Below are 27,926 nucleotides of genomic sequence, written 5' to 3' on the forward strand. Positions count from 1 at the left end.
ACCTTGACTTGTATAGAGCAGGAGTTCACCTTGACTTGTATAGAGCTGGGGTTCACCTTGACTTGTATAGAGCAGGAGTTCACCTTGACTTGTACAGAGCAGGAGTTCACCTTGACTTGTATAGAACTGGGGTTCACCTTGACTTGTACAGAGCAGGAGTTCACCTTGACTTGTACAGAGCAGGAGTTCACCTTGACTTGTACAGAGCAGGAGTTCACTTTGACTTGTATAGAGCTGGGGATCACATTGACTTGTATAGAGCAGGAGTTCACCTTGTCTTGTATAGAACTGGGCTTCACACTGACTTGTACAGAGGAGGAGTTCACCTTGACATGTATAGAGCCGGGGTTCACATTGACTTGTATAGAGCTGGGGATCACATTGACTTGTACAGAGCAGGAGTTAACCTTGACTTGTATAGAGCAGGAGTTCACCTTGGCTTGTATAGAGCTGGGGTTCACATTGACTTGTATAGAGCTGGGGTTCACACTGACTTGTACAGAGCAGAAGTTCACCTTGACTTGTATTGAGCAGGAGTTCACCTTGGCTTGTATAGAGCTGGGGTTCACATTGACTTGTATAGAGCAGGAATTCATCTTGAGTTGTATAGAGCTGGGGTTCACATTGACTTGCATAGAGCAGGGGTTTGGAAACTTCTAAAACTAAGGCCCCACATGAGAACATTGTTGCTATACTGGGACTTGAGAAGATAATTTTTACCAAAATCATACAAATACAAATAACAATGGTGACAAATAAAAAAAAAAATACTCAAGCACTTATTAAAGTTTTTGTGTGTGTGAGCGTGTGTAAACTGACCACACAAAGCAAAGAAGATGATCTGTTCTTGCATGGTCAGTTTTCATCCTTTGGCTGGTGATTCAGAGGCACAGGACAGTGTGCAGACACACAGCATGCCTGTATTGCGTAGTTTGATCAGCCAACCCCCCCTACCAATCACAGCCTGCCTCTGGCACACACCTCCTTCCAATCATAGCCTGTCTCTTGAACACACCCCCTGCTCAAGTACAGCCTGCATCTTGCAGCCCGCTGAACAGACTATGGAATACAGGCACACTATGGGGTTGATTTACTAAAACCGGAGAGTGCAAAATCTGGTGCAGCTCTGCATAGAAACCAATCAGATTCCAGTTTATTTAGTCAAAGCTTAGTTGAACAAGCTAACAGCTGATTGGCTACAATGCACAGCTGAAACAGATTTTGCATTCTCCAGTTTTAATAAATCAACCCCTGTGTGTCTGCACAGTGTCCTGTAATCCCACACCCCACTATCAGGAAGACCAGATACAAGGTCACATGACAGATAACTCTGTAAAAAGGTAAGAAAGATAATTTCTGACACTAAGCAAAAGCAGTTATGGAGCCTGCATAGGTATAACTGTATTAAAAAGTGTCTATAACATGGGGGTTGATTTGCTAAAACTAGAGTGCATAATCTGGTGCAGCTGTGCATGGTAGCCAATCAGCTTCTACCTTCAGTTTGTTCAATTAAGCTTTGACAAAGAAAACTGAAAGCTGACTGGTTTCTATGCAGAGCGACACCAGACTTTGCACTCACCAGTTTTAGTAAATCAACCTCATTGAACTACTTTAATGCAGCTCTGTATTCATTATACATCATTGGGGAGGAGAACCTCACATTAGAACCCAGACAATGTTGGCTATACTGGTGGTATGATACCAGCTAGTTACTAGGGATAGGCTTAGGATCAGTTCTAAACCCTGTTCCCAACTGTTAGTGCCAAGCCAATGAGTTGCAACTGGGACATTTTCTGGCCCACAGCTGTAATTACACAAATGAGAGGGGATACTTGTGACATTATTGACCTATTATGACCACATGACCCTACAGGGTCAATGTCATTAACTTAATAAGTCCATATTGCTATGTGGTCGTAGTATGGAGATAAGGAGTCCTGACTTCACACGTCTTTCTATTGCATGTGTTTGTTGCTGTTCAGTGACTTAAAATGTATTGAAACCATAGGCAGCCAAGCAACTTGCATTTCAGAAGCAGATGCAGGGAGATGTCTTTATCATTAGAGCCTACGAAGGAAAGCCATTTGTGCCACACCTAGTGGCCCTGCCATTATGAAAGAGGACATTAGCGGAACCCAGTCTGGAGTATGCCTTGGCTCTTGCATTGGGTTGCTCTCTGATCCGGAGTATGTAGAAGGTATCCCAAAGGAAAAAAAACTGTTTCTGTAACTGCCCATCTGTCCCAAACCACAGGTAACTGCTTAGTCTGTGGCTATATACAAGCAGCAATGGCTGTTGACAGCCTGTCAATACTTTGTACAGGCTGAGCAGCTGCCGCTATTCACGTGCATCTGTCATTCCGGCCACAAGAATCTGATGATTCTTGCTGCCAGAATGCAATGTATGTGGCTAAACGGCCATTTGAATCAATGTTAAAGAAGAGGCTCCACCCAAAAAATAAAAGTCATCAGCTACAAATATTGCAGCTGCTGACTTTTAATATAAGGACACTTACCTGTCCAGGGGTCCAGCACTGTCGTCACCCGGGCTGGTTCTTCACTAGCCTCCAGGTTCTCAATGCCGGCATTGCAAGTGAAGGAAACCGTAGGGGAAGCCTTGCCTTGTTGCGCTGTGCATTCAAATGGATGAAATTCAACCAGTGTGTGACCAACTTCAATGGCTACTCTCCATCACTTGCCACCCTCCTGTCCAAGGAGAGTACTATTGTTGACTCATCTAGGGCTTCATCACTGAACTGTGGAATTATAGTTGGCATGGCTTAGATATAACCAGGGAAAGTCTTGCCCAGGTGACAAAGTCAAATTAAATTGGAAAGGCTTTTTTGGATAATAAAAATAATAGCATTCCTCTTGTATCTGCTATTAGGCAGGATTTCTACTTAAAAGCTTAAGAAGGAGTATAGGTTCACTTAAAGTAAACTGCTCCACCCAAGCATTTTAGGTAATAGTCATCATTTCACAAAAGCTCTTGTAATTAAAGTATATGTATTCTAACTCCTAACTGAATGGCATACTGTTTGCATAGATATCTAGATAATGATGTGTTGTACATTTCCATTAGTGGATGAACAATGGTGAAACAATTTTGAAATAAATATTAATTTTAGTTTATCTTAAAATAGTTATATTTAGTATCAGCCACATTCATCTGGACTTGTTCTCGTACAGAGTGTCTGTAATCTTTTGCAGTCCTCTTAAAGAATATGTCACCCTAACATTTCACATTCTTGATCCGTGCCTGCTGTACCATCTACTTGCATGGAAAAGTATCCTGTTCTCTTTATATTGCTACCTTTGTGTGAAATCCCCGGTGCTGCTGCCAAGTCCCTCTGCTTTCCTATTAAAAACCAACCACACTAGGCATGAGATCACAGTGTGGTAAGTTTTCTAGCTGTGCCGGGAACTTAGCCTGCTTTCCTCCCCCCTTCCCCGCAGCATAGCTATTTGCTGGGAGGACCAGTGTTCTGTTGTTTCACCTCCCCCAGCTCTCTGAGCTCCTTATGCAGCTGAGAACAAAAGGTGTAAGATCACATTTAAAACAAGGGTATTTATGATATTTTTATATCTATACACAAATTTTCATTTCTTTTTTAAACTGAATGGGTTGTTTTACATGTACTTTAATGCTTCAGCTTACTAAAACACGGTGTATCAAAAATACATTCCTTTTTTTTTTTAATTCAATACTTTTTCATACAGTTTGACTTTTTTTTAGCACTGCTGATCTTTACCAGCTTCTTTACAGCCGCTTCATGTCTTCAAGTCTGCACTGTTGCATGGCATTTCCTAATGGTGATAACTAGAGATGAGCGAATCGAAGTATCCAAAGTGGAATTCGAGTCGAATATCGGAAAAATTTCGATTCGTGCCGAATCCGAAAAATAGCCTAATTCGGACGCGCGAATCGAAATTTTTCAGAAAATGGCGGCTGACATGTGCGGCGACGGAGCGGGGATGTCTGGGAAGGCGCGCAGACAAGGCGCGCTGACCCATAATGCATTCCTCAACTACATGTGATCGCATCAGCCAATCAGCAGCCAGCCAGCCAGCACTGTGTAATGGTCGAGCTATAAATAGCGGCCATTTTGGAATTCTTCATTTGCCTGCAGTTATTGAACAGAGGCAGACCGCTCTGTACTAGGGACAGGGACAGAGTTAGGGCCACAGAAACGATAATTGGGGACAGAGAAAAGTTACTTAGGGACAGAGAACCATTACTCAGGGACACAGACTTGTTAATGAGGGCCACAGAATCGTTATTTAGGGACAAAGAAACGCTAGTTAGGGCCACAGAATTCATACTCAGGGACAGACAGAATTGTTACTCAGTGCCAGAGAATTGTTACTTAGGGCCACAGAAACGTTATTAGGGCCACAGAATTTTTACTCAGGGACAGACAGAATTGTTACTGAGTGCCAGAGAATTGTTACTCAGGGACAGACAGAATTGTTACTGAGTGCCAGAGAATTGTTACTTAGGGCCACAGAAACTTTAATTAGGGCCACAGAATTTTTACTCAGGGACAGACAGAATTGTTACTGAGTGCCAGAGAATTGTTACTCAGGGACAGACAGAATTGTTACTGAGTGCCAGAGAATTGTTACTTAGGGCCACAGAAACTTTACTTAGGGCCACAGAATTTTTACTCAGGGACAGACAGAATTGTTACTGAGTGCCAGAGAATTGTTACTTAGGGCCACAGAAACTTTACTTAGGGCCACAGAATTGTTACTCGCACAGACACAGAATTGTTACTCGCACAGACACAGAATTGTTACTGAAGGCCACAGAACTGTTACTTAGGGCCACAGAATTGTTACTCGCACAGACACAGAATTGTTACTCGCACAGACACAGAACTGTTACTGAGGGCCACAGAACTGTTACTTAGGGCCACAGAATTGTTACTCGCACAGACACAGAATAGTTACTCAGGGCCACAGAACTGTTACTTAGGGACAAAGAAACGCTAGTTAGGGCCACAGAATTCATACTCAGGGACAGACAGAATTGTTACGGAGTGCCAGAGAATTGTTACTCAGGGCCACAGAAACTTTACTTAGGGCCACAGAATTTTTACTCAGGGACAGACAGAATTGTTACTGAGTGCCAGAGAATTGTTACTCAGGGACAGACAGAATTGTTACGGAGTGCCAGAGAATTGTTACTCAGGGCCACAGAAACTTTACTTAGGGCCACAGAATTTTTACTCAGGGACAGACAGAATTGTTACTGAGTGCCAGAGAATTGTTACTCAGGGACAGACAGAATTGTTACTGAGTGCCAGAGAATTGTTACTTAGGGCCACAGAAACTTTACTTAGGGCCACATAATTGTTACTCGCACAGACACAGAATTGTTACTCGCACAGACACAGAACTGTTACTGAGGGCCACAGAAACTTTACTTAGGGCCACAGAATTGTTACTCGCACAGACACAGAATTGTTACTCGCACAGACACAGAACTGTTACTGAGGGCCACAGAACTGTTACTTAGGGCCACAGAATTGTTACTCGCACAGACACAGAATTGTTACTCAGGGCCACAGAACTGTTACTTAGGGACAAAGAAACGCTAGTTAGGGCCACAGAATTCATACTCAGGGACAGACAGAATTGTTACGGAGTGCCAGAGAATTGTTACTCAGGGCCACAGAAACTTTACTTAGGGCCACAGAATTTTTACTCAGGGACAGACAGAATTGTTACTGAGTGCCAGAGAATTGTTACTCAGGGACAGACAGAATTGTTACTGAGTGCCAGAGAATTGTTACTCAGGGACAGACAGAATTGTTACTGAGTGCCAGAGAATTGTTACTCAGGGCCACAGAAACTTTACTTAGGGCCACAGAATTTTTACTCAGGGACAGACAGAATTGTTACTGAGTGCCAGAGAATTGTTACTCAGGGACAGACAGAATTGTTACTGAGTGCCAGAGAATTGTTACTCAGGGACAGACAGAATTGTTACGGAGTGCCAGAGAATTGTTACTCAGGGACAGACAGAATTGTTACTGAGTGCCAGAGAATTGTTACTTAGGGCCACAGAAACTTTAATTAGGGCCACAGAATTTTTACTCAGGGACAGACAGAATTGTTACTGAGTGCCAGAGAATTGTTACTCAGGGACAGACAGAATTGTTACGGAGTGCCAGAGAATTGTTACTCAGGGCCACAGAAACTTTACTTAGGGCCACAGAATTTTTACTCAGGGACAGACAGAATTGTTACTGAGTGCCAGAGAATTGTTACTCAGGGACAGACAGAATTGTTACTGAGTGCCAGAGAATTGTTACTTAGGGCCACAGAAACTTTACATAGGGCCACAGAATTGTTACTCGCACAGACACAGAATTGTTACTCGCACAGACACAGAATTGTTACTGAAGGCCACAGAACTGTTACTTAGGGCCACAGAATTGTTACTCGCACAGACACAGAATTGTTACTCGCACAGACACAGAACTGTTACTGAGGGCCACAGAACTGTTACTTAGGGCCACAGAATTGTTACTCGCACAGACACAGAATTGTTACTCAGGGCCACAGAACTGTTACTTAGGGACAAAGAAACGCTAGTTAGGGCCACAGAATTCATACTCAGGGACAGACAGAATTGTTACGGAGTGCCAGAGAATTGTTACTCAGGGCCACAGAAACTTTACTTAGGGCCACAGAATTTTTACTCAGGAACAGACAGAATTGTTACTGAGTGCCAGAGAATTGTTACTCAGGGACAGACAGAATTGTTACGGAGTGCCAGAGAATTGTTACTCAGGGCCACAGAAACTTTACTTAGGGCCACAGAATTTTTACTCAGGGACAGACAGAATTGTTACTGAGTGCCAGAGAATTGTTACTCAGGGCCCCAGAAACTTTACTTAGGGCCAAAGAATTTTTACTCAGGGACAGACAGAATTGTTACTGAGTGCCAGAGAATTGTTACTCAGGGACAGACAGAATTGTTACTGAGTGCCAGAGAATTGTTACTTAGGGCCACAGAAACTTTACTTAGGGCCACAGAATTGTTACTCGCACAGACACAGAATTGTTACTCGCACAGACACAGAATTGTTACTGAAGGCCACAGAACTTTTACTTAGGGCCACAGAATTGTTACTCGCACAGACACAGAATTGTTACTCGCACAGACACAGAACTGTTACTGAGGACCACAGAACTGTTACTTAGGGCCACAGAATTGTTACTCGCACAGACACAGAATTGTTACTCAGGGCCACAGAACTGTTACTTAGGGACAAAGAAACGCTAGTTAGGGCCACAGAATTCATACTCAGGGACAGACAGAATTGTTACTGAGTGCCAGAGAATTGTTACTCAGGGACAGACAGAATTGTTACGGAGTGCCAGAGAATTGTTACTCAGGGCCACAGAAACTTTACTTAGGGCCACAGAATTTTTACTCAGGGACAGACAGAATTGTTACTGAGTGCCAGAGAATTGTTACTCAGGGACAGACAGAATTGTTACTGAGTGCCAGAGAATTGTTACTCAGGGCCACAGAAACTTTACTTAGGGCCACAGAATTTTTACTCAGGGACAGACAGAATTGTTACGGAGTGCCAGAGAATTGTTACTCAGGGCCACAGAAACTTTAATTAGGGCCACAGAATTTTTACTCAGGGACAGACAGAATTGTTACTGAGTGCCAGAGAATTGTTACTCAGGGACAGACAGAATTGTTACTGAGTGCCAGAGAATTGTTACTCAGGGCCACAGAAACTTTACTTAGGGCCACAGAATTTTTACTCAGGGACAGACAGAATTGTTACTGAGTGCCAGAGAATTGTTACTCAGGGACAGACAGAATTGTTACTGAGTGCCAGAGAATTGTTACTCAGGGACAGACAGAATTGTTACGGAGTGCCAGAGAATTGTTACTCAGGGCCACAGAAACTTTACTTAGGGCCACAGAATTTTTACTCAGGGACAGACAGAATTGTTACTGAGTGCCAGAGAATTGTTACTCAGGGCCACAGAAACTTTACTTAGGGCCACAGAATTTTTACTCAGGGACAGACAGAATTGTTACTGAGTGCCAGAGAATTGTTACTCAGGGACAGACAGAATTGTTACTGAGTGCCAGAGAATTGTTACTCAGGGCCACAGAAACTTTACTTAGGGCCACAGAATTTTTACTCAGGGACAGACAGAATTGTTACTGAGTGCCAGAGAATTGTTACTCAGGGACAGACAGAATTGTTACTGAGTGCCAGAGAATTGTTACTCAGGGCCACAGAAACTTTACTTAGGGCCACAGAATTTTTACTCAGGGACAGACAGAATTGTTACTGAGTGCCAGAGAATTGTTACTCAGGGACAGACAGAATTGTTACTGAGTGCCAGAGAATTGTTACTCAGGGACAGACAGAATTGTTACGGAGTGCCAGAGAATTGTTACTCAGGGCCACAGAAACTTTACTTAGGGCCACAGAATTTTTACTCAGGGACAGACAGAATTGTTACTGAGTGCCAGAGAATTGTTACTCAGGGCCACAGAAACTTTACTTAGGGCCACAGAATTTTTACTCAGGGACAGACAGAATTGTTACTGAGTGCCAGAGAATTGTTACTCAGGGACAGACAGAATTGTTACTGAGTGCCAGAGAATTGTTACTCAGGGCCACAGAAACTTTACTTAGGGCCACAGAATTTTTACTCAGGGACAGACAGAATTGTTACTGAGTGCCAGAGAATTGTTACTCAGGGACAGACAGAATTGTTACTGAGTGCCAGAGAATTGTTACTCAGGGACAGACAGAATTGTTACGGAGTGCCAGAGAATTGTTACTCAGGGCCACAGAAACTTTACTTAGGGCCACAGAATTTTTACTCAGGGACAGACAGAATTGTTACTGAGTGCCAGAGAATTGTTACTCAGGGCCACAGAAACTTTACTTAGGGCCACAGAATTTTTACTCAGGGACAGACAGAATTGTTACTGAGTGCCAGAGAATTGTTACTCAGGGACAGACAGAATTGTTACTGAGTGCCAGAGAATTGTTACTCAGGGCCACAGAAACTTTACTTAGGGCCACAGAATTTTTACTCAGGGACAGACAGAATTGTTACTGAGTGCCAGAGAATTGTTACTCAGGGACAGACAGAATTGTTACTGAGTGCCAGAGAATTGTTACTCAGGGACAGACAGAATTGTTACGGAGTGCCAGAGAATTGTTACTCAGGGCCACAGAAACTTTAATTAGGGCCACAGAATTTTTACTCAGGGACAGACAGAATTGTTACTGAGTGCCAGAGAATTGTTACTCAGGGACAGACAGAATTGTTACTGAGTGCCAGAGAATTGTTACTCAGGGCCACAGAAACTTTACTTAGGGCCACAGAATTTTTACTCAGGGACAGACAGAATTGTTACTGAGTGCCAGAGAATTGTTACTCAGGGACAGACAGAATTGTTACTGAGTGCCAGAGAATTGTTACTCAGGGACAGACAGAATTGTTACGGAGTGCCAGAGAATTGTTACTCAGGGCCACAGAAACTTTACTTAGGGCCACAGAATTTTTACTCAGGGACAGACAGAATTGTTACTGAGTGCCAGAGAATTGTTACTCAGGGCCACAGAAACTTTACTTAGGGCCACAGAATTTTTACTCAGGGACAGACAGAATTGTTACTGAGTGCCAGAGAATTGTTACTCAGGGACAGACAGAATTGTTACTGAGTGCCAGAGAATTGTTACTCAGGGCCACAGAAACTTTACTTAGGGCCACAGAATTTTTACTCAGGGACAGACAGAATTGTTACTGAGTGCCAGAGAATTGTTACTCAGGGACAGACAGAATTGTTACTGAGTGCCAGAGAATTGTTACTCAGGGACAGACAGAATTGTTACGGAGTGCCAGAGAATTGTTACTCAGGGCCACAGAAACTTTACTTAGGGCCACAGAATTTTTACTCAGGGACAGACAGAATTGTTACTGAGTGCCAGAGAATTGTTACTCAGGGCCACAGAAACTTTACTTAGGGCCACAGAATTTTTACTCAGGGACAGACAGAATTGTTACTGAGTGCCAGAGAATTGTTACTCAGGGACAGACAGAATTGTTACTGAGTGCCAGAGAATTGTTACTCAGGGCCACAGAAACTTTACTTAGGGCCACAGAATTTTTACTCAGGGACAGACAGAATTGTTACTGAGTGCCAGAGAATTGTTACTCAGGGACACATAATCGTTGAATTAAAGAGTATGTCAGACAACATGCAGAGGAGTGGCAGAGGAGGCAATTTTTTAGGAGCGAGCAGACGTGGCAGCAGAGGAAGGGGTCGAGGCAGCACTATTCGCAGCCAGAGGCCAGTGCTCCCGGTGTCATCCAGCGGTCGTGTCTCCACCGACAACCCTGCCGTCATTGATTGGTTGGCTCGGTCGTCTTCCTCTTCCCAGGTCACCTCTGACACCTACAGCCAACGGTCGGTGGGTACGTCAGACACAACCGTTAGTTGGCATGGCCCGGGAGCAAGCCCACTGAAATCACATGTCCTCTACCTGCCCCTGTCCTTTGCTGTTCCCTCACCAAGCGAAGTATCGCATGCTGTGGGCTCAGCCCCACTGTACAGTGAGGAAGAGCTAACAGAGGGCGGTCAGGAACGGGGGGAGACATCGGCCTTTTCAGCAGCCAGGCGAAGAAGTACTGGCGAGGAGAGTGGCTCTGTAGCCGGTCTAGAGACAGGTCTGTCTCCTGACCCAGACGCAGCCGAGGGGGCTAGTAGTGAGGCGGAGACCGTACCTGATGATGAGGAGTTGATCGCACTTGGCTGCCTCATCGTCATCAGGCAATTTCTTCCGCATCATCAGGAGAAGAGGGTGCCAGCTTGGCAGCGAGCGAAACAGTCGGTGGGTTGCCCAGGAGGCAGCAGGGTCGCATCAGTGTCAGTGGAGCCAAACGGCCACGGAGTAGAGCACCAGCTCCACTGCAGCCTACCACCACGGCCAGTAGTGGTGCCGGTGCGCACGGAGGAAGTAGCAGTCAGCCAGTGAGGAGTAGCGGGGGCAAAGTTTCCTACTCGGTGGTGTGGCAATTTTTCGTCAAGCCGCCCGAGGAAGTAAACGTAGCCATATGTCGACTATGTGGCCAGAAATGCAAGCGTGGCCAGGGGGCCCATGTTGGGACTACAGCGTTGCGTCAGCATATGCAGCGTCACCATTCGTTGGCCTGGGAAAACGTGATAAAGATACGGCGGTTCTGCCTGCCCCAGCCCCCGCTCCATCACCCGCTCCGTTACTTGCTCCGTCACCCGACGTCGTCAATCACCCTCTATCAGCCAGTCAAGGCTCCAACACCTCTGCTGAGGGGAGTTGTCGCTCGTTGGCATCTTCCGCTCGTTCAGATGCTCCTTCTCCTGCTACTCCTCTTCTCGGATTCCGTCAACAGTCTTTCTTGGAATCCGTTTCCAAGAGACAACAGTTTGCGAGCACGCACCCGACGGTGCAAAAGCTGAACGTCCTCCTGTCCAAGTTGCTGGTGCTGCAGTCCCTCCCTTTCCAACTGGTGGACTCAGCACCTTTCCGAGAAATGATGGCTTGTGCCGCGCCGCGGTGGAGAGTGCCAAGCCGTCATTTCTTTGCCCAAAAGGCAGTGCCAGCCCTGCATTCACATGTAGAAGAGATGGTGGGCCAGTCTTTGAGCATGTCGGTCTCTGCCAAAGTGCACGGCAGCGCCGACGTGTGGAGCTGTAACTACGGTCAGGGACAGTACATGTCATTTACGGCCCACTGGGTGAACGTGGTGCCGGCACAGCCGCACCAGCAACTTGGACAGGTCACGACGCTTTTGCCTCCACGTTTGCACGTCCTTGGTCCAGCAAACATGTCCGCCTCTACCACCTCTTTTTCCGCCGTGTCCTCAGCCGCCACCCCCGTGCCAAGTCCCATTACCCGACCGGCATATCACATGTGCAGGGCGCAACGGTGTCACGCTGTGCTGCACCTGGTATGCCTTGGCGAACGTAGTCACACAGGGGAGGAACTGCTGAGTGTAATGAACAGAGAAATTGACAGATGGCTGTCTCCGCGCAAACTTAAAATCGGAACCATGTTGACCGACAACGGAAAGAACATGGTGTCTGCTCTGCGTCAAGAAGGGTTGTTAAATCCGCCATGAATCATGCCTCAAACATGTGCCACTTTCAGGTCTCCTCACACACTGCTGGTGTGTTGAATTTTTTGACATAGGGTGCTGGCAGATTACGGGCCTCCTATAGCTGCTGCCAGGCCCCTAATCTGCCATAGGCCCCTATATACCGCCTCCTCATGCTGCTGCCAAGTCCAGAGTCTCTCATGGGTCCCTGTACGGCCTCCCATTGCTGCTGTCTCCATCGCCACACTCTGCCATGTGCCACATTCAGGTCTCTTCACACTGCTTGTGTTTTCAATTTTTTGACATAGGGTGCTGGCAGATTACGGGCCTCCCATAGCTGCTGCCAGGCCCCTAATCTGCCATGGGCCCCTATATACCGCCTCCTCATGCTGCTGCCAAGTCCAGAGTCTCTCATGGGTCCCTGTACAGCCTCCCATTGCTGCTGTCTCCATCGCCACACTCTGCCATGTGCCACTTTCAGGTCTCCTCACACACTGCTGTTGTGTTGAATTTTTTGACATAGGGTGCTGGCAGATTACGGGCCTCCCATAGCTGCTGCCAGGCCCCTAATCTGCCATGGGCCCCTATATACCGCCTCCTCATGCTGCTGCCAAGTCCAGAGTCTCTCATGGGTCCCTGTACGGCCTCCCATTGCTGCTGTCTCCATCGCCACACTCTGCCATGTGCCACATTCAGGTCTCTTCACACTGCTTGTGTTTTCAATTTTTTGACATAGGGTGCTGGCAGATTACGGGCCTCCCATAGCTGCTGCCAGGCCCCTAATCTGCCATGGGCCCCTATATACCACCTCCTCATGCTGCTGCCAAGTCCAGAGTCTCTCATGGGTCCCTGTACGGCCTCCCATTGCTGCTGTCTCCATCGCCACACTCTGCCATGTGCCACATTCAGGTCTCTTCACACTGCTTGTGTTTTCAATTTTTTGACATAGGGTGCTGGCAGATTATGGGCCTCCCATAGCTGCTGCCAGGCCCCTAATCTGCCATGGGCCCCTATATACCACCTCCTCATGCTGCTGCCAAGTCCAGAGTCTCTCATGGGTCCCTGTACGGCCTCCCATTGCTGCTGTCTCCATCGCCACACTCTGCCATGTGCCACATTCAGGTCTCTTCACACTGCTTGTGTTTTCAATTTTTTGACATAGGGTGCTGGCAGATTACGGGCCTCCCATAGCTGCTGCCAGGCCCCTAATCTGCCATGGGCCCCTATATACCGCCTCCTCATGCTGCTGCCAAGTCCAGAGTCTCTCATGGGTCCCTGTACGGCCTCCCATTGCTGCTGTCTCCATCGCCACACTCTGCCATGTGCCACATTCAGGTCTCTTCACACTGCTTGTTTTCAATTTTTTGACATAGGGTGCTGGCAGATTACGGGCCTCCCATAGCTGCTGCCAGGCCCCTAATCTGCCATGGGCCCCTATATACCACCTCCTCATGCTGCTGCCAAGTCCAGAGTCTCTCATGGGTCCCTGTACGGCCTCCCATTGCTGCTGTCTCCATCGCCACACTCTGCCATGTGCCACATTCAGGTCTCTTCACACTGCTTGTGTTTTCAATTTTTTGACATAGGGTGCTGGCAGATTACGGGCCTCCCATAGCTGCTGCCAGGCCCCTAATCTGCCATGGGCCCCTATATACCACCTCCTCATGCTGCTGCCAAGTCCAGAGTCTCTCATGGGTCCCTGTACGGCCTCCCATTGCTGCTGTCTCCATCGCCACACTCTGCCATGTGCCACTTTCAGGTCTCCTCACACACTGCTGTTGTGTTGAATTTTTTGACATAGGGTGCTGGCAGATTACGGGCCTCCCATAGCTGCTGCCAGGCCCCTAATCTGCCATGGGCCCCTATATACCGCCTCCTCATGCTGCTGCCAAGTCCAGAGTCTCTCATGGGTCCCTGTACGGCCTCCCATTGCTGCTGTCTCCATCGCCACACTCTGCCATGTGCCACATTCAGGTCTCTTCACACTGCTTGTGTTTTCAATTTTTTGACATAGGGTGCTGGCAGATTATGGGCCTCCCATAGCTGCTGCCAGGCCCCTAATCTGCCATGGGCCCCTATATACCGCCTCCTCATGCTGCTGCCAAGTCCAGAGTCTCTCATGGGTCCCTGTACGGCCTCCCATTGCTGCTGTCTCCATCGCCACACTCTGCCATGTGCCACTTTCAGGTCTCCTCACACACTGCTGTTGTGTTGAATTTTTTGACATAGGGTGCTGGCAGATTACGGGCCTCCCATAGCTGCTGCCAGGCCCCTAATCTGCCATGGGCCCCTATATACCACCTCCTCATGCTGCTGCCAAGTCCAGAGTCTCTCATGGGTCCCTGTACGGCCTCCCATTGCTGCTGTCTCCATCGCCACACTCTGCCATGTGCCACTTTCAGGTCTCCTCACACACTGCTGTTGTGTTGAATTTTTTGACATAGGGTGCTGGCAGATTACGGGCCTCCCATAGCTGCTGCCAGGCCCCTAATCTGCCATGGGCCCCTATATACCGCCTCCTCATGCTGCTGCCAAGTCCAGAGTCTCTCATGGGTCCCTGTACGGCCTCCCATTGCTGCTGTCTCCATCGCCACACTCTGCCATGTGCCACATTCAGGTCTCTTCACACTGCTTGTGTTTTCAATTTTTTGACATAGGGTGCTGGCAGATTATGGGCCTCCCATAGCTGCTGCCAGGCCCCTAATCTGCCATGGGCCCCTATATACCGCCTCCTCATGCTGCTGCCAAGTCCAGAGTCTCTCATGGGTCCCTGTACGGCCTCCCATTGCTGCTGTCTCCATCGCCACACTCTGCCATGTGCCACATTCAGGTCTCTTCACACTGCTTGTGTTTTCAATTTTTTGACATAGGGTGCTGGCAGATTACGGGCCTCCCATAGCTGCTGCCAGGCCCCTAATCTGCCATGGGCCCCTATATACCGCCTCCTCATGCTGCTGCCAAGTCCAGAGTCTCTCATGGGTCCCTGTACGGCCTCCCATTGCTGCTGTCTCCATCGCCACACTCTGCCATGTGCCACATTCAGGTCTCTTCACACTGCTTGTGTTTTCAATTTTTTGACATAGGGTGCTGGCAGATTACGGGCCTCCCATAGCTGCTGCCAGGCCCCTAATCTGCCATGGGCCCCTATATACCGCCTCCTCATGCTGCTGCCAAGTCCAGAGTCTCTCATGGGTCCCTGTACGGCCTCCCATTGCTGCTGTCTCCATCGCCACACTCTGCCATGTGCCACATTCAGGTCTCTTCACACTGCTTGTGTTTTCAATTTTTTGACATAGGGTGCTGGCAGATTACGGGCCTCCCATAGCTGCTGCCAGGCCCCTAATCTGCCATGGGCCCCTATATACCGCCTCCTCATGCTGCTGCCAAGTCCAGAGTCTCTCATGGGTCCCTGTACGGCCTCCCATTGCTGCTGTCTCCATCGCCACACTCTGCCATGTGCCACTTTCAGGTCGCCTCACACACTGCTGTTGTGTTGAATTTTTTGACATAGGGTGCTGGCAGATTACGGGCCTCCCATAGCTGCTGCCAGGCCCCTAATCTGCCATGGGCCCCTATATACCGCCTCCTCATGCTGCTGCCAAGTCCAGAGTCTCTCATGGGTCCCTGTACGGCCTCCCATTGCTGCTGTCTCCATCGCCACACTCTGCCATGTGCCACATTCAGGTCTCTTCACACTGCTTGTGTTTTCAATTTTTTGACATAGGGTGCTGGCAGATTACGGGCCTCCCATAGCTGCTGCCAGGCCCCTAATCTGCCATGGGCCCCTATATACCGCCTCCTCATGCTGCTGCCAAGTCCAGAGTCTCTCATGGGTCCCTGTACGGCCTCCCATTGCTGCTGTCTCCATCGCCACACTCTGCCATGTGCCACTTTCAGGTCTCCTCACACACTGCTGTTGTGTTGAATTTTTTGACATAGGGTGCTGGCAGATTACGGGCCTCCCATAGCTGCTGCCAGGCCCCTAATCTGCCATGGGCCCCTATATACCGCCTCCTCATGCTGCTGCCAAGTCCAGAGTCTCTCATGGGTTCCTGTACGGCCTCCCATTGCTGCTGTCTCCATCGCCACACTCTGCCATGTGCCACATTCAGGTCTCTTCACACTGCTTGTGTTTTCAATTTTTTGACATAGGGTGCTGGCAGATTACGGGCTTCCCATAGCTGCTGCCAGGCCCCTAATCTGCCATGGGCCCCTATATACCGCCTCCTCATGCTGCTGCCAAGTCCAGAGTCTCTCATGGGTCCCTGTACGGCCTCCCATTGCTGCTGTCTCCATCGCCACACTCTGCCATGTGCCACTTTCAGGTCTCCTCACACACTGCTGTTGTGTTGAATTTTTTGACATAGGGTGCTGGCAGATTACGGGCCTCCCATAGCTGCTGCCAGGCCCCTAATCTGCCATGGGCCCCTATATACCGCCTCCTCATGCTGCTGCCAAGTCCAGAGTCTCTCATGGGTCCCTGTACGGCCTCCCATTGCTGCTGTTTCCATCGCCACACTCTGCCATGTGCCACATTCAGGTCTCTTCACACTGCTGGTGTGTTGAATTTTTTGACATAGGGTGCTGGCAGATTACGGGCCTCCCATAGCTGCTGCCAGGCCCCTAATCTGCCATGGGCCCCTATATACCGCCTCCTCATGCTGCTGCCAAGTCCAGAGTCTCTCATGGGTCCCTGTACGGCCTCCCATTGCTGCTGTCTCCATCGCCACACTCTGCCATGTGCCACTTTCAGGTCTCCTCACACACTGCTGTTGTGTTGAATTTTTTGACATAGGGTGCTGGCAGATTACGGGCCTCCCATAGCTACTGCCAGGCCCCTAATCTGCCATGGGCCCCTATATACCGCCTCCTCATGCTGCTGCCAAGTCCAGAGTCTCTCATGGGTCCCTGTACGGCCTCCCATTGCTGCTGCCAGGAGGCAGCAGGGTCGCAGCAGTGTCAGTGGAGGCAAACGGCCACGGAGTAGAGCACCAGCTCCACTGCAGCCTACCACCACGGCCAGTAGTGGTGCCGGTGTGCACGGAGGAAGTAGCAGTCAGCCAGTGAGGAGTAGAGGAGGCAAAGTTTCCTACTCTGCGGTGTGGCAATTTTTCGTCAAGCCGCCCGAGGAAGTAAACGTAGCCGTATGTCGACTATGTGGCCAGAAAGTCAAGCGTGACCAGGGGGCCCATGTTGGGACTACAGCGTTGCGTCAGCATATGCAGCGTCGCCATTCGGTGGCCTGGGAAAACCGTGATAAAGATACGGCGGTTCTGCCTGCCCCAGCCCAGGGTTCCATTTTGTCATAGGGTGCTGGCAGATTACAGGCCTCCCATAGGTGCTGCCAGGCCCCAAATCTGCCATGGACCCCCGTACCGCCTGGTCACGCTGCTGCTGGGCCCACAGTGTGACCTGGGTCCCTGTACCGCCTCCCATTGCTCCCACTCTGCCATGTGCCACTTTCAGGTCTCCTCACACTCCTGCTGGTTTCCATTTTGTCATAGGTTGCTGTATGGCCTCCCATTGCTGCTGCCTCCACCGCCACACTGTGGCTCCAAACACTGGTTTTGGCCCCGTGACTGGCCAAATGAGTGAAGTGTGCGGTGATTCTAAGATCGACGGCACTCATCTGCATGTCATACTGAGTGACAGTATTATTTCTCTTCCCCAGCAGACTCCAAGGGTATTTAAATTAAAGGTACAGTGTTCTGCACTAATATTAAGTCTCTCTGAAGCCTAGAAACACCCTTTTTTAAGTTAAATTCACAGCGAATTTATTCGACTCGAATCGAATATTGTCCACGAATTCGCCGAATCAGTCGAATCGAATTTTTCATTTCTTCGCTCATCTCTAGTGATAACAGTGGACCGCGTCTGTGCAATGTGCTTTGGCGTAGCAGTTTGCAGTCTTCATTGGGAGAGCATGACAATGCAGACAAAAAACTGGCACAAAGCATAGTCATCCTATAGCAGAAAGTGCCTGCACAATGACCTTCACAGAAGGATCACAAGGTGTGATTTTAATGAAAGATTCAAATAAAAAAAAATAAATAAAAATCAATAATGAAATTACATTTAAAATATACATTTAACATATTAAAGTTTATATACGATTTAATGATTGGGTTTACACATAGAATAAAATGTATTTTCAACTTTCTTTCAAGATAAGATAAAGATGGTTTTGGGTTGGTGTAGGTAGCGAGAAACATTGCAGGCACCTGTGCTGTTTATTTTTTCCCTTGCAGGGTAATGACGAGTTTTTATAAATTCCGACTAGCGGAAGTGAGACCTGTCCCCATGAGGAGCCAGGGACATATCAGTAGTAGTGGTTGCAGTGACAGGGATGTTGTCAATACAGTACAGTACAGCAACCCATGGAAAACAAAATCCATCATCTACTAGCTTGACATCAACAAACTAAATTCTGATTGGTTACTGCACTTAACAATAAGAGCCCTTTATTGAATAGGGGCTATAACACTGTTCAACAAATTTTTATTTTTTGCCAGTTTTGGAAACAAAAGGATCCATTTCTTAATGAATTTCACATTCTGAGTTCAAATATAACAATGAAATTTGTCAATTGGCTCTAGTTTTTCTGTAAACGGAAAGTTTTCTACTATAGGCGTAATGACTACATAATGCACAATAATTATATAGATAGATGTCTTTCCACAAATATAAAGCAAGTGATATTGACTACATAACAAAGCCTAAATGGCATAATATATTGCATAGGATTACCAAGAAAAATTATAGCCATAAGCTAAGTTGAATCATTTTAATACTTAGGATTCTCACTAGTTTTGTCTTCAGATTGTGTCGGTTTTGCTTCTCTTGGCTTTTCTCTTGTATTCGAGGAAAGGGCTATCTCTTACAACTGCACGTGACTACACACTTCAGGTTCTTCCTCACTTGACTCAACCACGAAGGATTCTGGTGCTTTAGGAATTGGTAGCCCCTCTCCATGAGGAACTGGACGTATTGCCGATGGAATATTTGGATAGTGCACAGATAACTTTTTCTTCTTATTTAGCCCTTTTACAATTGGAGGCACCATACAAAAGTAACAATTACTAACATGATTTGTTGGCTCTCTCCAAATCATTGGCACAGCGAAAGGCATAGATGCCTTTTTTCCATTCAACCATTGCTCCAGTGCCGTCCCACAAGAATTGCAGCATATATGTGGTGCCCAGCTCTTGTCCTGGTCTCCTATCTTGCAGCCAAAATACAAGTTGTAGGCTTTCTTAATCATTCCTGTTATCCTCCTTTTTTGTGAGATAAAAGTTATTTCACCGCAGATATAGCAGAAATTATCTGCTTTATTCACACAAGTTCGAGGCATTACTGAGCAGCCTATATAAGCATAAAACGAAATGTAAAGACGCTGTCGAACTACAATCAGCTACAGATACTGCAGCTTTTATGCAGTGAAGTGATGCAATTAAAGGATAATATTGCATCATCTCAGTATACATGCAATTTTCTATTGGTCACCACTATCAATTGCGCAATATGCAGCTGAAGTTGCATCATAATTTTGAATGGCTTACGTCATTAGATGGGTGAATATATCATGGAAACTAGAGCCAATCAACATTTTTTAGGGTCATTTTCGTTTTCAGCACCCCAAAATTATGTAAGATTAGCTAATTTTATGCCCAAAACTTTTTACCTGTTGAACAGTGTAATGGGTAAAACGTATCTGTCGTTCATTTTTGTAATCATTAAGTTCTCCTGCCTGCAGTTCATTGTGCTTGTGATAGGCATGTGTCAGAGGATTTTGTCTTCCATGGCTATGGGGTAAACATTTGAGTGACATTCAATGCAGAAGACGGAACCAGAACTGCAAATGATCAAAGCATTTTTTTTTCACCTTAGCAGAACTCCGTAACAAGGCAAGGATGTTACCCATAAACTCATACACTAGTTCTGTAAAACTTTCTTTCAGTGGAATTCTTAATAAACCTTGCAGGTTATCTTGTAGATTCTGTAGTAAAAATGCAAAGCTTATGCATTGCTGGACTCTTCTCTTGAAAGAAACAGCAAGGGTAAATACTGTAAGTTTGACAATGGTTTTCAGTTTGACCGGTGAAAGTTTAGAAATACTAGATGTGACCATCTACACACATACATACATAAGCCTTTAATTACTTTTTAATGCTCTTTTACTAGTTTTAGTGAACAACACTATTTCACAGATTCTCCATGACCATGTTCATTTGACTGTACATCTTCTAATTTGGGTTCACCGAGGTCCTCAGTATTGCGAATGGAACCTCTGCTGAAGAGGAGACGATTCTGTTCAGAAAGGATTACAACATTGGTGTTGACTGATGTATCAGGTGTGCTCCTCCTTGTAAACTGGGGTGTTTTTCTACCCACCACCCTAAATTTTTGAGGACCTGTAAAGGAAATCTTGGCAACAGTTGTTGGTTCAGCTTTGCTATTTGTTCGGCCCACCTCTGTTAAATTGTTAAACTGAGGCCCATCCAGACTCTTAGATGTTATGTTATACCTGGCTTTGTGTCTCACTGTGTGGAGTGTCAAGCCATCATGAAAGCCCATCATATTAATGGGGGACATTGCCAAGCTTGTTCTTTGAGGAGATCGTATGACAGTTGACCTACTGACAATACGGTTTGCATTGTCTGCAAGAGGTTTAAAAGATCTTTGGGGCTTCTCCACATTTTTCACAAGTCTGTTTTGGTTGTCAGCTGGCGCTGTCTTCTTCTCTTCTTTAACAGGACTGGAGCTTCTTGGCCAGTTAAATTTTATTGCCTGTTCATTGGTCTCCCCATTATATAACAACACAAACTTTCTCTGTGTATTCAGGGGCATAATACGTTGGCCTCTGAAGCTTTTATTGAAGATCTCAAGAGCCAAGTCTGGGGAAACAAAGGACTTTGATAAAGTCTTTTAAATGAGTTGAGTTGCATATCACAAAGGGCTTTATCTAAAGCTTAGCTGCATCTCAGACAGAATTACCCAATTGGTATGGCATAGAGAAAGCCAGGTTTTTCATTCCTCCAGGAAGCCTTATAGAGATTCTCCGAATGGAAAGGCTGTCACAATTCCTACTTATCTTTTCAGTTAAGCCTCTGGTGTCATCAAATGAAGTGAATCTTTCCCATAGATAATCAGTCAATGACATCCCTGTGCCCAACACCTTCTAGATTCTACATTCTATAGGTATGAATAGAGAAATGCTTTGTCTGATGACATTAGAGGCTCAATTGAAAAAAAAAAATTAGCAGCATCTGTCACAGCTAGAGGTAGGGGTAGATATCTCCACCACAGCTCCTACAGAACTGTAAAAACATTTTAGGAGTTTAAAGTGGTAGTGAAGTCCAATTTTTAACTTGTATATAAGGCTTACCTGTAGGTACAGTGAATATCTCGTAAATTTGCTCTGTTTAGCAGATATTCACATTGGATGTAGCTGGTGACATCACCGGCGCATGTGCTCTGAAGGCACAGCATACCTGTGTCATACCTTCAGAGCTCCATGCTGCAGCCGTGACATCATCACAGCTCGGCCATTCATGCAGCTGGAGCTCAGGAACCCAGAAGGAAGACTGGGTAAAGATGGAAGTGGTGACAACGCACCACTGAAGGGCTAACTGTACCATAATGTGCTAGTACTAGAACTTTACATTAACTTGCAGGTGGACTTTTTTTTTCTTTACGTACTTTATTACCGCTTTAAAGTCTGCTATAATCCCCATAAAACTGGGAATTATTTCCTTTGCCTGTGCCAATTAAAGTGTATCTAAAGCAAACTTTTTTTTTTTTTTTAGTTTTGGATTGGAGAATAGTTAAAACTGTTTTTCCTCTATCTTTGTGCCCTTTCCCAGAGATATGATACAAAGTGAGTGGATAGCTCTCTAAAGTGAGAGCAGTCACTGGAACAAGTGTCCATGTTGTCCCCTTGGCTCCTGTTCCAATGGCAACTGTAAAAGTTTGGATTTCCCATCACTATCTCTCCTGGTGACAGTAATCTAATATAGACTAATACAGAGGGTGAATATCCCCAGTGGAAACACACACAGCAATAAAAACCAAAGGGCCACCCTTTGTATTGCTTTGCATATTGCCTTTCCCTTTCTTAAGTTAATTAGTTTCAGACTGATCTGTGCAGCCGCCATTGTTATTTTTTTTTCATTTGGTACAGACGCTCACTGGAAGTCTTTAGCTGCCTGGCAATGATGATGTCTGGGCTCCCAGTGTGTGGCTGTATCTTAAAGGAGGAGGGCTGCCTTCAGCTGTGTACTGCAGTTACAGTGTGGCTTAACCACTTCACAACCACTGTACATTTATAAATGGAGGAGAGAGGTGGACTGTTATTTCCCTAGTGCTGTTCATAAATGGCATAAATGGCACCATTGGGCGACCATTGTGCTCATTAATGACCTTGCACCAAGCCGTCATTAGACAGCTTAGTCCACAGACTTAGTGTACTGAGCCAGTCAGAGTGGCTCTGTACCATGTCTTCGCTACAAAGACTAATCACATTGATCACAAATATAAAGACACTACTGTGTACATTGTTATTACTCTCCTTCCTCTTACGATGGAGAAAGGGGAGGCAAACAGAAATACAGTAGGAATGGGGAATGAATGGGTCAGCAGCAGAAATGATGAGGAATTTACATTGACTGTCTGATCATTTATTAACTCCTTCAACCCCATCTCCTATTCACCCTGTCTCTGTATGTATGCGACCTGTATATTAACTCTTTGCCTCCCCTATCCTGTGCATTAAATAACCCCCTCATCTCCATTTTCTCACTGTATGTGACCTGTGTATTAACCCCTTCACCTCAACCTACCTCTACATATGATCAATACATTACTTTACATTAATCTAGTGCAGCATTACCAGTCCCCATGTTCAATGCCAGCATGTTTCTTTACTTCCAAAAAGTGCCAAAAATGTAATCACCTTAGAGATGCCTACTTTCCAAGAACTGGTAATTTTTTTTTTTCTTGCTGACCTGGCATTTTTATTTGATAAGTTTTATATCAAAAAACAGAAACAGAACAGATTTTTTTTCAAAATGTTGGTATTTATTTTATATTATAGTAAAAATAGAAAATTTAGTAGGTAATAAATACCATCAAAAGAACGCTAAATCTGTCTTAAAATAATATATTTACAGTTCATTTGGATACAGTGTTGCGTTGGATGAGCAAGTAATTGTTAGTCAAACTATCACAGCACTGAAAATGGAAACATAACCTGGTAATGAAGGATATTACAAGTGATACCCAAGTGGTTACACGTGTATTTGCAAATGTATGCAACAAAAACCTAAGCTTTTTTCACTTGAGCAGTTGAGACAGATTAGTTACATTTTCTTGCTAGGTGAATGGAAATTGTACAGGGAACCCCCATTGTATTTAACAGTAAAAACCTACTGAGGGTTTTAACCATTTTGTACTCTATCCAAAACCAAAAAATAGTTTTACCTCTAAATATACTTTAATCTTATATGTCATAATGAATATTGTACATATATTCATATATATTGTATGATATTTTTGCAGTACCTGGGTTAGGCATAATCACAACTAACCCAGAAAAAGCAAACTGATTCAAAAGTTGAACGTTTTGTCTTCTATGGTAGTATTATTCGGCAAATTGCAGGCAATGAAAAATATCTAAAGAATGCTGAAGACCAATACATATTAGAAATCGGTAATCCTTGCTAAGATCTAAGCAAAACATTGACAAATGATAAATAGTGGAAAAATGTGTATGAAATATACATACCAAGGGTTTCGTTGACCACATCGGGGATTACTTCTTTCAGTACCTCACAGTTGGTATGCAGAGCAGGATTACAGTTCATTTCCAGAAGCCACACCTAAAAAAGAGTCAGCAAGAAGTGTCTGGCTGGCCATAGATAGAAAGTGGTCTCATTGACAGCAGCAGGACGTAAGGCTTGGCAAAAGTCTTAATCTTGGTTATTGTCCAGCCCAACTTGTCTCAAACTTGTTTACCCCGAGGAACCCTTTAAATAGTCTTAAGGTCTTAGGGAACCCCTGCTAGAAATGATTACACATACAGCATGTGGTACATAAGCATGATCAGTAAACTGTGCAAAGTTTTAAATAAAATAATACAAATTGTGGCATTGAAATTTACATAACTCTGCTGAAAAGCCCATCAAGGCTGAGGGTTCCTGAAAAAAAGAACTGAGGCAGATTGCTATGATGTTTCAGGAAGCTATGTATAGCAACTTTCATCAGCTTTGATCTACCTGCATAGGGAAGCACAGAGACCCACTGATGACATTGCTGGGTCTAAAACAAGGTATTTAAGGAATATCGAAAAGTTTTATTTTAAAATTGAATTAGTATTTTGAGAAAGGAGTTGAGAAGAACCATGGAAGGCAAAATATAAACAGTATAAACTTCAGCTTTAAGCTACAAGGTTTTTTTTTTTTTTTACAAACACAGACAATGTAACATCACTCCTCAGCTAAAGCTCAGTGTAACCTATATCCTATCTCACTACATGTTGTCTGTGTTTCCTTCCTCTCAATACAGTTTGCCATGTGAACGGATCAAGGAATACAAGTCTCCTGGGAGGAGTGTAAACCAGCTTGTTATGTCTATTCATGTTATAAGCTGCATTTGAAATTTAGTATCTGACATTCTTTTTGTAGGACTATAAAATATTTCCAGCAGATCTACTGCACATGTCCAGTACACAAATTTGCTGTGTCTTGTTTTTCGCCATTTAATATCCATTGCAAAATTACCACCAACATCAGAAGAGCGCTGGCACTAGGGCTTCCATTACTGAGGAGCCTGACAATAAGCTCCAAGTTGCCATCTGTCCTAATATACACTAAAGCTGACCATAGATGGATCGGAATTTGGCCATTTCAGCAGGGACCAGCCGAATTTCAACACGTGTGGCTGCACCTGCTCAACAGAAGTCGATCTAGTAGTGATTAACTTCTGTCAAATGGCCTTGCTTAAAATCAGTGGCTGCAGCCATTTATCAGTTTATTCTGACAGTGGAAAGTCCCTGCTGTCAGAATACAATGTCTAACTGGAGAGTATTATTCCATCTACCTCAACTATATGGCTGGAGGAATACGTTCATTTTTTTTGTTCATCCCACAAAAAAAAACAAAAAAACACATTTATGGCTTGTCTAAATTAAAACCTCATCTCAACACGTTAAACAAGAACTCTGGGATACGCGAAAAAATCACCCATCAGTACACCCTACACAAAACACTAAACAGTTGCCAAGAGAAAGATGAGAGACATGAGACCGAACAATGCAGAAGAGCTGAAGGCCGCTATTGAAGCATTCTGGTCTTCCATAACACCTCAGCAGTGCCACAGGCTGATAGCTTCCATGCCACACTGCATTCAGGCAGTAATTGCTGCAAAAGGGGCCCAAACCAAGTACTGAGTACATATGCATGCTTATACTTTTCAGAGGTCCGATATTGTTCTATGTACAATCCTTGTTTTATTGATTGCATGTAATATTCTAATTTTCTGAGATTGTGGATTTGGGGTTTTCATGAGCTGTAAGCCATAATCATCACAATTATGACAAATCACGGCTTGAACTATCTTGCTTTGCATGTAATGAGTCTATCTCATATATTAGTTTCACCTTTTAAGTTGCATTACTGAAATAAATGAACTTTTGCACGATATTCTAATTTTTCCAGTTTCACCTGTACTAGTCCTGGGTTTTTTTTTCCTGATAAAAAACGCGCCTGCAAAGAAACGTTAATTACAGACTATGTGTGCATGGACACATAGGATAACATGTTGGGGAGTTTACTGGCTGTGGAAAAAAACATAAAAAGCCAAAAACAGCCTCTGTAAAAATGTCCCGTGTGCATGAGGACTAAGGCCCCTGACTGGCCTTTTCTACGTATCGCTTAAATCTAGGAGCTCACTCCACATTTCATGTTATGCAAGGAAGGCAATAAGTCAAGCAGGCACATGGAAACAACAGGTCCTTGTTCTGTTGCAAGTGCTTCGCCCACATATAAATGAAGTGATTGTTTTTATTGTTGTTTTCTCTTTTGCTAAAAACCACTATAACCCATTCAGTAGGATTTTCTATTAAATTGTAATTTTAAGGCTTCACATAGCAGCCTCCCAATAGGGTGATGACAAGCTGAGTTAATGATATGGAAGATAAAACCAGTCTTTGCTATACAGTCTACAGGCAACCTTACAGGATCTAAAGAAAAACAGTAGTTAAACAAATCAAAGATAGCCAACCAGTAAAAGTAACAGTTACCATTTAGCATAAGGCCAGCAGTGGAAAAGTTTCTAACTATCATTTTAAAAATGCATAATTCTTTTAATGTATGGTAACCACGAGTATGTTCATAGCATTGGTACTGATTGGATCTAGTTTTCCATATTCTGCAGCTTTAGCGATAAGTCTTTTTCATTGAACCAGTCCAATACCTATATACGAGGGTGAAACTGTAACAATTCCTCAAATGCCCGTGCATTTAGAATGTTTGAAATGGATCTAAATGATGATATGAGATATATCTTAGGATTTAATTTATATTAATATAATACCTTAAAATCATCGTCAATCAGGAAATCACAGCCAATAAGGTCAAAAAAGCCCCGTCGACACTCCAGCTTTGATTTTACGCTCAGGAAACAGTGTATCATTATCTGCTGCATCCTTTTCTGTCAAAGACAGGAAACAATGACATAACAGGCAAATAATTACAGGCATGCACACCAGGCTGCCTTTAATTCATATATTGTCAGGTATGACTATGATGGGTAATACAATAAACACAGATACAGCACACTTAGTTTTTTGTTCTCAAATGAGAGAACTGAAAAAAAAAATGCAAACCTGCCAGCCCTGAAACATGTAGTCGCCATACTTATGTTGGCTAAACATAACTAGGTTGCATTCAGTTACACTGCAAATGCCTAGTGCAATTTTAAGGCTCCATGCACACTGGGAATTTTAATAATGGTAACATTAGCTGTGTAAAGTCACGTTAAAAAAATGAGTTTTCCAGAGTTTTTTTTAGCGTTTTGCTGATTTTGCAGTTTTTAGTGTTTTTTTAGCAGAAAAAAAAATGTTTTCAGTCAAAAAAGTCCAAAAATGCCGGTTTGCCATGATGTGCCGCGTTTTTCAGCATTTGAGTGTATTTTCAGCTAAGAAACTCCTCTAGAAACCCACTAGTCTTGGTGTTTTTTTCCAGCCAAAAAACGTCCCAGCCAAAAAACGTTGACTACAGTCTCTGTGTGCATGGACACATAGGATAACATGCTGGGGGGTTTACTGGCTGTAGAAAAAAATGCCAAAAGCCAAAAACAGCCGCTGTAAAAAAGGTCCAGTGTGCATGAGGGCTAAATATCTACAGTGCAAGTATAAATGCTAAAACATGCAATTGTGTTTGTCTCTGGACTTAGTCACATCATTCTTTTAATATGTCTAAGAAGAGTGGTTACTGAATAATTAAATCTTTGTGGGGGCAGTCTGTATCTTGATTTTCATGTCTTTCATTTTAGGGCTGCAGAAAACAGATATCAGCAAAAGTATATTTTATCACGAGTAGATTTCACTTCTTTGCTGTATAATAGGACTACAGCACTGAAGGGCCCCCAAAGATCAGCTATCATAGTAAAATTACAAACTAAAGGACCATACAATTAAATCCAGCCATAAAACTGTATGTTTGAAGACACTACTAGAAAAACTACGACCTGGACAAATGAAAATCTTCAAAGACATGTCCGAAGACACTT

The 27,926-nt window shown here is 44.8% G+C and overlaps 1 protein-coding gene across 1 annotated transcript in view; it reads right to left on the reverse strand.

Moving 5' to 3' along the window:
• Positions 1-20,287: 20,287 nt before the first annotated feature.
• Positions 20,288-27,926, reverse strand: part of TTLL10 (tubulin tyrosine ligase like 10) — a 67,187-nt gene continuing 59,548 nt past the window's right edge. The window contains exons 9-11 of the mRNA XM_089668431.1: positions 26,730-26,846; positions 23,923-24,016; positions 20,288-21,034 (exon numbers count right to left, since the gene is read on the reverse strand). Coding sequence (XP_089524557.1) covers positions 20,337-21,034; positions 23,923-24,016; positions 26,730-26,846 — 909 coding nt within the window. The 3' untranslated portion in view covers positions 20,288-20,336. The remainder of the gene's footprint in view (positions 21,035-23,922; positions 24,017-26,729; positions 26,847-27,926) is intronic.

This window comes from Staurois parvus, unplaced genomic scaffold, assembly GCF_062004578.1.
Source record: "Staurois parvus isolate SC_StPar_1 unplaced genomic scaffold, SC_StPar_1.0 ptg000057l, whole genome shotgun sequence".
Lineage (NCBI taxonomy): Eukaryota > Metazoa > Chordata > Amphibia > Anura > Ranidae > Staurois > Staurois parvus.